The sequence below is a fragment of the Protopterus annectens genome, chromosome 3.part1, assembly GCF_019279795.1.
Source record: "Protopterus annectens isolate FY-2018-M chromosome 3.part1, PAN1.0, whole genome shotgun sequence".
Lineage (NCBI taxonomy): Eukaryota > Metazoa > Chordata > Ceratodontiformes > Protopteridae > Protopterus > Protopterus annectens.
In genome coordinates this window covers 1909930079-1909940787 of record NC_056732.1, presented here as the reverse complement: position 1 = coordinate 1909940787, position 10709 = coordinate 1909930079, and the positions used below count along the sequence as shown (strand labels likewise).

Here is a 10709-nt window from a genome sequence, read left to right as displayed (position 1 = left end):
AATTTGGAAGGATTAGAGGATTACATTTATGTCATGAAAGCTTAAACATCTAGGAGCCAGACTGGATTTTGAAGACGGAGTGTCATATCAAGGACAGGAGAGGCAGTGCAGATCTAACATGACAACACAAGCAGTGATACAAAGAGACAAACAGTATAGGCAGTGACCCCTACGTTTCTGGGTCTATACCAGCAAATCAAAATAGCATAAAGCTGAACACCATTTCAATGACACATATGTGTCGAACTCCCAGTTAACCGAATGCCCAGATCTCCGATTCTTTTCTCAGGGAAAAAAATGGTTAGCTGGTGTTGTGAATTTGCCCTTTTCCCCACAGTAGTGTGATCTTGGTGCTAGTATATTTAGTGGGGGGGGGGCATTGCCCCCCACTTTGGGGAATGGGGGGGGTGAGGCCTCCCACTTTGTAATGTTTGTACTGGTGTGTTGTGTGTAACTGGCCTACAGATTTTTAGGGGATTATTGGCAGTGGATAGGACCATTGGGTAAGATATTAGGCACACCAGTTTATGGCTTAGGTTTATACCTTCACTGAAACTCAAGCTGGCAAAATTCTAGAGAAATCTAGGTTGTGAGACCAGACCTTGTTTCCTATTTAATGTCAATAAATGCAACTGGGCAGCTTGCTGTTTTGCCCATGTTTACTTTCCACTGTGGCAGGAATCATCCAGGCTTCAATTGTTTTTACATGGATGGGCCTGGGGTTGTTTGCTTTGATTTGGCAGAAGGAGAGCAGATGGTGAGTTTCAGGTGACACAAGGGAGAAGCAAAAGGGCTATTCCAGATGTTTAAGGAGTTAGGACATTGTGAAACCAACACCCTGCTGGCACATGTCAGAGCAGTTACTGTGTGGTTTAGTTTCTTCAGTTTGTCAGGTCTCTAGTCATTGTTTAAAGTATGTGCATGACTCTGCAGATAGCTAATGCTATAGCTGCTGGGTCAGGTCTGGGAAGTGTTTATAAAAGTTTTTAAGATTTATGAAGTTTGAACAGTCTGTCTGCTTTTTCAGGACTAGTGGGCTGGCTGTCAGGGAGATCAGGGAAATCATAGGCTGTGACAAACACATTTACCATTGCCGACTATGCTGGCAGGTAGGTCCTGGGAATTCCATTTGTAAATAGCTACTAAAAAGATGGTTTTCCATGACAAACATTTGAGGTCACAGGAGGACGTTGGTTCAAATGGTGGAAGAATTATGCAGGAAATCATAAAATTTAGATTCCATGGAAAACAGGCAGATTTTACTGGTGGTCTAATATGAAAGGTCCCTTTGGGAAAGGCTTTGGATAACTTTGGATAACTTATATGACATAATATTCAATCCTTCAAATCCAAGATGAAAATTAAAATAGCAGCCAGTTGAACACGAACTGTTGCTGCTGCAGCTCCTTTGTTAAAAATCATAGTCAAGAACTCTAAAATGGAGGCCATAGGGGCTTGGTAAAGATCAATATTGTTTTTAGAGGCCCATATAGAAAATGTTTTCCATTTGCTAAGATATAGTTTCCTAGTAGAAGATTTATGAGAGGATAAGAAAATTTGTTTTGTCTCATTGGAAAGGTTATGGAACCTGGCTATGATGGGAACTGGAGCAGCCAAGCTGTCAGCTTCAGGGACTGCAGAGAGGGATGAAGTTCCATGACAAGTGCCACAGAAGGTCTGGAACTGGGTCCAGAATCCAAGTGTCCTCCAAAAGATGATGTCAAAGGAAGGAAACAAATCTGATGTGGCCAACGAGGGGCTATTAGAATGATGGCCCTTCCCAGTGTTTTTGGTTTCTGTAAAACCTTGGGTATCAGCGGGATAAGTGGAAATGCATAGAGAAGACCCGGAGGTCAATCATGTACGAGTGCATCCCTTGGGGCTTCTCCCAGAGGGGGAATCAGGGCAAAGTAGCTTCTGCATTTCGTGTTCATGTGACTGGCAAAAAGCTCGCAGCAAGGCTGGCCCCACCTGCGGAATATCCTGTCCGCTATTTCTTTCTTGAGGGACCACTTGTGAGGCAATAAAATTGCTCTGCTCAGCTTGTCTGTTATCACGTTGGATTTCCCTGGGATGTGCATTGCCAACAGAAAGTGCTGGGTGGATATAGCCCACTGCCAAACTCTGAGACCCTTGTGACAAAGGGGGTAAGACCTGGTTCCTCCTTGTTTGTTCAAATACCAGACCAATGACATGTTGCTGTCTGAATCGTACCCAGAGGAAGAAAGTCTTGAAAGTACTGCAGTGCCAAAAGTACTGCTCTCATCTCTAGGACATTGATATGCAGATGTGTCTCTTGATCTGGCCATGTGCCTTGGGCTGTCTTTCCCTGAAAATGCCCCCCCCCCACCCTATCAGGGAAGCATCCGTGGTCACTGTGGCCACCAGAGGGGGTAGCACAAATGGGTGTCCGATCATGATATGGGTTGAAGTCAACCACCACTGAAGATCCCTTTTGCAGGAACTTGTGACCATTATCATGTGGGACATGGAAAGCTCTTGGTAAGACCATTGAGTGAACAACCACTGTAGTATCCGCATGTGCATACGACCTAGTGTTATGGCCAGAATTGCTGCTGTCATGAGGCCTAACAATTGCAGAACTTCTGAATCTGGTTGTTTGTCTTTGGAAATTAGAACGCTGACATGTTGATGAAGAAGAAAGACTCTTTCTATTGGAAGCCTTAGTGTGGTGGTGGTGGTGGTGTCCAGTTCTGCTCCTATACAAATGATATGCTGCGATGGCGGCAAGGCAGATTTTTCTGAGTTAATTGTAATGCCCAGTTGATTGCAGAGTGACAGAGTGGACTCCCTGGCCTGAATTAGTTGATGCCTGGTGGTGGCAGTAAGGAGCCAATCGTGTAGGTACGAAAATACCTGGAATCCTAAACGTCTCAGGTGAGCCATGACCACTGCCATGCATTTGGTGAACACTCTGGGGGCTGTAATGAGGCCAAAGGGCAGGGCTCGAAACTGGTAATGATTGGTTCCCAGCCGGAAGCGCAGATGATCCCTGGATGGCCTGGTCATTTTTATGTGGTAGTACGCATCCTTGAGATCTATCGAACACATCCAATTGTCTTTCCCTAAGAAGGTAAGTATAGACTGAAGTGTGACCATCCAAAACTTCTCTTTCTTTACAGATTTGTTCAGTCTGCTGAGGTCCAATATGGGTCTCCAGTCCCCCATCTTTTTTGGAACTAAAAAGAATCTTGAGTAAGTTCCAGATCCTGTCTGGTCTGCTGGAACTGGTTGGATGACTCTTTTTCTTAGTAACATTCAGACCTGTATTGTTGCTTGTACCTTGTAACTGGGTGGAACTTCCTGGATTTGTCTTGTGGGTGGAGGGGGTGTGGTGAATGGGATGAAGTATCCTCTGGAAATGATACTTTGTACCCAGCTGTCTTTTATTATTTTGAGCCAGGTGTCTGGGTACAAAGATAAGCAACCCCTGACTGCCTCCACAGCAGGACAGTCGGACCTCCTTTCAGGAGCGCTGGTAGGGCTTCCCAAAGAAGTGATCTCTGTTGCCCTGGTGTTGCAGACCCCCTATGCCACAAGGGCGGCATCTTCCATTATTGCCCCCTCCTCTGCCTCTGGAGGGGGGTTCACCACATGTGTCCTGAAAGGCTCCTTGGGCTTTTCAGAACCACATTTTCCCTCCCCTTTACCCTTAGGGTAGGGTCTGATAGGAGTGGAAAAATGGACACCGATAGCAGACAGAGTCTTTCCATCCTGCTCACACCTGGTTAAGGTTTCCTTCACTTGAGGCCCAAAAAGGGACGAGCCATCAAAGGGGGTATTCATGAAAGGATGACTTGAAGGGCTTCAGGAAGAAACACAAGTGCATCCAGGAGTGTCTCCTAAGAGCAACGCCTATACCCGCTGCACTATTTGATCCATCAGATGCATATCAAATGAGGCACATGGATGAGTTTACTATAGAACTGAGGGTAGCAAGCTGGGTGGCAACTTTGTCGGTAGCTCCTGCAGCTACTGTACCCTGAAGAGTATCTCCTAGCTCTTTGAGGAGATCTCTTTGTAACCTGGTAAAATGGGTTAAATAGTTGAGTGAACAAAGAGCAAAAGTCGCTGAACTAAACATACACTTCCCATATCTATCCATGACCCTGGAGTCTCTGTTGGGAGGATGGATAGATGAGGAAGTTTCAGACATTTCCTTTTTGGTGGCTACTGCCACCACCATGCCATCAACTGGTATACCTTTTGTCAAGAAAGCTTTGTCAAGCAGGGCAGAAATCGACTTATTAGGCCTCCTAGGGACAGGATCCATAGTATCCAGAGACTCCCACACCCTTCATGAGACCAGCTGCATCAGCTCATTGAAGGGCAGAGACACCCAAAAGGTGGAGGGCTGAGACGCTTAAGCCTTCAGGAGAACTGACTCATCTTCAGTAGGGCATTTGGACTGCCAGTGACCGCTCTGCCTAAGGATTTCAAGTATCTCAGTGAATGAGATATCTTCAGAGGGGGACCGTGGGGACCCTTCTGTCTCATGCAAGTCAGTATCAGATGTTAAAGATTCCTGGGGGGAGTCTAGATGTTTCCTCTTATACAATCTCTTCTTGGGAACCTTATCAGTGGTAGCTTCTGGTGAGGTCTTGGAAGCGCAAGGGCCACCCAATGGGGCTTCCTGAGGCTCTGGGTCTCTACGCTTGGTCAGGATGTGTGAGGCAGAAGCAGACACAAGTGCTTTAGGGGAGGAGGAAGCCAGACCTGAGGTTGAGGATGGCTTAGGAGACATGACTCTCCTCATGGCATCGAAAGCACCTCTGCTCCAATGCGAGGGAACCGACGGATCCGAGGAAACCGTCGATGCCCCTGGCCCCAGGACAGTGGGCTCTGAACCAGAGGTAGGAGCCAAGCTCATCTGAGCTGAAGCCCTGAGAGGCAGAGTCAGAACTGACAAGCTGGTCCGACTATCCTCTCCAGACCCAACCAGAGTGTGTCGGCTCCTAGAGTCCTCGATCGACACCGAGGATGTCAGAGTGAAAAGAGCCGAAGACACGATCAACAGGTCTGACTCCTCCTGCTCCAAAGGACCAGCATAGCTTGGAGGAGGAATAGTTTGAGCTGGTACAAGGGTCTTTGGCTCTGAAGTCATTTGGGTCAAAGCTGATAAAGGTTTTGCCAGGGCCGGTGCCGATAACAACTTATGCACAAGGCTATATTAGCAGCTTGAAGGTGTACTTACCCAAATACGTAAACACCAACACGTCTTCATCGAACCGCAAAACCACTGAATATCATGAAGCATGAAATCCGAAACGTCGAATTGTCATGGTTGGCCCTTCTGCGTTATAGCTCCGTAAGGTAAGTGTGCGACAGTTACAGACCTTAGGGTTAGGGTACGGGTTAAGGTAAGTGGATAGATGGTAATGTATGTGAGATTTAGTGTAGCGTTAGAAGTAGTGTTTTGTTAAATGCATGTGTGTGGATTATTTAGTTTGTTTGGGTATAGCTTCTTAAGGTAAATGTGTGATAGTTACAGACCTTAGGGTTAGGGTGCGGGTTAAGGTAAGTGCATACATAGTGGTATATGCAAGATTTAGTGCAGGGTTAGAAGTAGTGTTTAGTTTAGGCTTAGAAGTAGGGTTTTGGTTAGTGTATGTATGTGGTTTATTTAGTTTGTTTGGGTAGGTAGTATGTAGCGGGCGGTGGGGTATGACAACTATGACGGTTCGGTTTTTGAATTTTGCAGTTTAGGGCGTTTGGTGTATTCACGGTTCGCAGAATATGTGTTGGTGTTTTAGTATTCGGTGACTAGGGCTTGTGCACTTTTAATATAGACCCCTTCTGCACAACACGATCCACGTCCAGATCAGAAAGGCTGATAGAGGACAGAGATGAGCACACTGAAGGTGGTACCGACTGTAATAATGGATTCTTAGTTGCTTTGGATACCGGTTCCAAGACTGGAGACCGGCTCTGAAAAGAAAAAACTCTCGGTTCCGATGGCAGTGGAGCCAAAGTCGAAGAATTTTTTGATTTCTTTGAGTCTGAAGTCTTAGAAGACTTTGAGGACTTGCTGGATCCATCTTGGTTGCTCAGAGCTTCTTGAAAGGATGGAGTAATACTAATGTAAACATTAAAGTGCCAGAAAAAGACTGTCTGAAGCACACAATAAGAAAATTCTAAGCGGACTATGCAATAAAAAGAGGATAGCTGCTAAGAGACGCAGTAAACCTTATCTAATATTGTCTAAGGAATACTATATGACAAAGATTACTGTCAACTGCAGACTTCAACAGTAATTAATAACTAAGCCTTATCTAAAAAAAATTTATGGATACGTACACCACACAGCAAATAATTATAACTATCTAAGTATTAATTGTAACAAAAGGTCACTCTATAAACACACTAATATTTAGAAAAAGGGTTTTTAAACTAGGCCTAAAACAAGAGGACAACTAGAAATTTTTAAAGGACACTAGTGGGAAGGGATATAAAGTAGATAAGCACACCAAAAAGCTATAAGAGCTTTATAAAACTATTCTAAACTACCTAAATGTATCTAACTAGCAATATGTTTAATTAAAGAATGAAAAAATCAGTTTTACTGGCCCAAGCTAATGCAGAACCTCAAATCTATTGCAACAGCAAACTAGATCTGAGGTAACTCTAGGTGCATCATGGGATAGGGACTTGGCCTCGAGCTAATTGAAGATCTCAAGCTTTGCAATTGGCCGACTCGGAGCTGAGGGATCGGCTCCGAACCCATCAGTAAATAATGAACAGCGAGATAGAACAACTTCACATTATACTTTACTAAAGTGGAGAGTAAGTTTAAATAACAAAATAATATGTGGAAGGTTCTTCCCTAAAATTTAAGTAGCTGAATTATACACACACAAGTTTTTGAGTGCTCTCACACACACACACACACACACACACACACACACACACACACACACACACACACACACACGCACGCACGCACACACACACATGTTTTGTGACTACATAGCAGAATGACTCTCACCAGCATGGCATTAAAGTATTTGTTTGCTGTCTAATGCAAGAATGTGCATTTTAATGTCATCAGAAGGAAAAACTTAATCTCAAAGACACTTGCACTGAAGTTCATTCTGTTTAGAAATTAATGACCGATATGACTGTGACATGCTACTTTTGATGGTTATTCATTTACATATCTCACATCTGTGATAGACTTTGGGGCATTGTAGCTCTCAGTATTATGACTGTATAACAAGAGTGTCACGTACTTCTCTTATGAGTCCAGTACAGTAATCTCTTGGAACATTTATAACCAACATAAATTGGGGTAATTTGGCTTTGTTAGACTAGAGGTAGAGTTATTACATACTGTTTGCTTATTTATTTAATTTTGACAACCAAGAAGGTTGATTGCCCTTGGACCATTTTTAGCCATGATCTCGACACAATGTAGTTGCATTACTATAAGAAAGTATATAGAAATAATATATGAAATTCAGAAATTAAGTACTAGAGAAGTATGTTTATTACATGACATTCCGAAGTCAAATAGAGCACATGATATAAAAAAGAAGAAATGCAGAGTACTAATGCAAAAAACATAATTGGTGATCTGAAGTACTTTCTGTGTGGAGGATTATGGAGGAAGTTCATTAGGTCTCTTAGATGGTGCAGGTGGACTGCTTTTCATAAGTCCCTTAACAGAGAGGCATTTGTTTTGAGAAATCCATCCAGTTCTAAACCATAAAATTGTGGATTTATGATCAAATGTAATAAAAGTTGTTGATAAAGAAGAATTTGTTCTGGAAGACACTAGACAGAGAAGTCAATATCAAAAAGATTGGTGACCCCTCTAAGTGAACTTTTCTGTCTTGTGTTGAACTGCTTATGTGCCTTGACTTGTGGTTATAAGTATACCCAGTTATTCACAGCCTATTTTACCCCTCATATTTGAAAGAAAAGTGATCACAGTACAGTGCCATGTGGGGACAATTTGGCACGGACATGTTAACCCCACATACCCCAATTATGCCAGTTTGTCTGATATCCATTTTTATTATATATTAGAAAACTGATCTCTTACACACTGACAATTCTTAAGATGAAAAGGAGAAAAATGAGCTATGTCCTATTATAAGAAATAATATTTCTAAATAAAAAGGTTAACAGAAAGAAAGGGAAATCAGTCAGCACAAAACACGTACATTCCAGTTAAAAATAACACAAAAATTGATGAAATTACCTAATATTATCACTTACTGAAGCAGATCCTTACCCCTTCAGCCTGCACAACAATTTTTGGGCTATGATGCATTCCTCAGTATTACCAAGCTTGGAAGGTATTCATACCGATAGGGCTATTTGTTAATGAAGATTCATTGCTAATATTATGAAGAGGAATGTTTGTTTCAATCTTTAATAAATGGTAGGCTGGGTGGCAAACAGATTTTCATTGAGTTCTACATCATTTGGAAATCACGTGAACAGAAACTTTAAATTGAGTGTTAAAAAAATAAATAAGTAATAATAATAAATTTATTTTCATTTATTGTACTCTACTATGTACTTTGGTATCTAAGAAGACTAGATAAAACAGAAAAACAGAAATAATTCACCCAGTAGATATGTAAATCAGCTCTAGCCTTCAGTATGCACTATATTTAAATGGCTGGCTCACACAAGCAGAAGACTGGAAAATATACATTATTTTGTTAAGCCTTTGTACTGAATGCGTTGATGATAAGTTCATTTTCATCTATGGTTCACTACTACTGAGTGGAAATGCTCCCAGAAAAGTAGGTAGAGAATGTTGGCAGAGCCTGTTTTCAAGAAAAGGGGTAATAGAATATCTAAGACTATATATCAGTCATTTACCATGTTAAACTGTCTTTTTCATATTTAGGGAAGATGTGACAACTCAACTGTTGCAAAATATGAAGATATAGAATCGAACATAGTTTTGCCAAAGAATGGTGAAATATCTGTTGTTTGCAACAGACCAGACTCCTACTGCTATTTATCAAAAGAGCAGAACAATGATCATAAAACTGACACTTATATACAGAATTCCCATTCCCAAGAAGGCTTACAATCTAATGGATATCAAGATTTCAGTGACCAAAGTCGACACCAGGTTGATCATGAAAAAATAGCTGAAGTAAGTGAATGTTTCCTAATAAAGGTATAGTAATGTGATGATTTAAATTGCATGGAAATGCTGAGTGATGTCCTCATAAATGCTACTTACACAATAGCTATATACTCATGGGGAAACAGTCCTCAGAACAAAAATGGAACAGTTCTCACTGGAACAAATATAACACTGTTTTTGCCACAATCTTCTTGTGATGGACAAAAATGGCATTCAAAATATTCCATAAGAGTAATGATGATTCCTTTGTCACACATAGGAGACGCATCGGCTTTGCTATGAGAAACTGATACCCAGTGTCTTGTTTTTTTACCCAATTTTTTTATATCATAGCAGTGCAATCCTCAGATAATGAAAGCAACCTGTTACATACAAAGTGACAGAGCAACTCAAAATAACTGATCATTTTGCAGTGGAACAAGCCTCTCTGCACCCTCACATGGAGAGCTAGCCTCTCTGTACTACAAACTTATATATTCCAACTTCACAGTCACGCATTTTGTGGAATGGAGAAATATTTAACAAAACAGAGTGCACTGGGGATGTTCTTCATTCCACATTGCTGCAGTCCTAACTATTGGGTAGTCCGCTGTCCAGTCGGCCCGAATACCAAAGTATATGGCTGACGTCGGTCACGGCGCATTAGACTGACGTCAGTACGTCAGGGTACTAATGCGCATGACCGACGTCATATCCTCAGTCTTTTTTGCCGCATGGTCCGATGCAGAAGCAATTTTGCGAGTGCAGGTTGGCGTTCTGAAAGTTTCTGAAGTCAGAGTTTCAGACCGAATCAAAGTTGGCTAAGTACCCGTTGGGAATATTTTGTTTTTTCTTGCCTCAGTATTTAACCGGATGTCAGAAAAAGTGAATAACTGTATTTCTTGTGAAACAGATACCTCATAGGGATTACCATACTTTGTGTATACCTTGTTTAGGGCCTGAGCACGACGTTGTTGGCTGCCGCTCTTGTGCTAGATTTAACAAACGCACTATTAAGAGAAGGTTAGACTGTGCCAGGTTAGTGTTTGGGAAGCGTTGTAATTATAAAATGCCGCCGGATGCTCCGGCCGCTTCAGCCAAAAGCGCAAGGACAAAGCAGCGAAGCCTAGAGTGGAAGAACCGACAGTCCCGGACGTCGGTTCTTTAGAGGGTTCAGTGGAGCCGGAGGTTCTGCCAGGAGTTTCTTTGGAGTCTCAGGGAGAAACTTTATTGTTACAGGATGTGTCCTCTCAGGAAGTAGGCCAGGCTGAAGGGGCTTCTCAGGTGGCTGTTCTTCCCTCTCTTCCTAAGGTGGTTAGGGCCTCGCCTTCTGTTGCCAAGGCTTCTTTAAGAGGCAGGCCTACTTTAGCTTCAGTGGGGTTTCTCCGAGTGTTTCAGGGTCTTTGCCTAAGAAGCGTATGCTAAAATGGCAGAGGATTTGATTACTATGATTAGAGGTTCTATGCCCTCCTGATAAGAGGCCTAGGTGGAACCTGAGTTTGAGAGTTTTGAGCAATGTTCGAGGCTTCTGAGTCTTCGGCTGAAGACTTGCAGGAGTATCCTCCTTATTCTGATTCTGATGTGGATGATTCTACTC

The 10709-nt window shown here is 42.5% G+C and overlaps 1 protein-coding gene across 1 annotated transcript in view; it reads left to right on the top strand.

The window, feature by feature from the left end:
* LOC122797954 overlaps nucleotides 1-9169 on the top strand; it is a 507423-nt gene extending 498254 nt beyond the window's left edge. The window contains exon 13 of the mRNA XM_044066475.1: nucleotides 8885-9169. Coding sequence (XP_043922410.1) covers nucleotides 8885-9169 — 285 coding nt within the window. The remainder of the gene's footprint in view (nucleotides 1-8884) is intronic.
* The last annotated feature ends 1540 nt before the right edge of the window (nucleotides 9170-10709 follow it).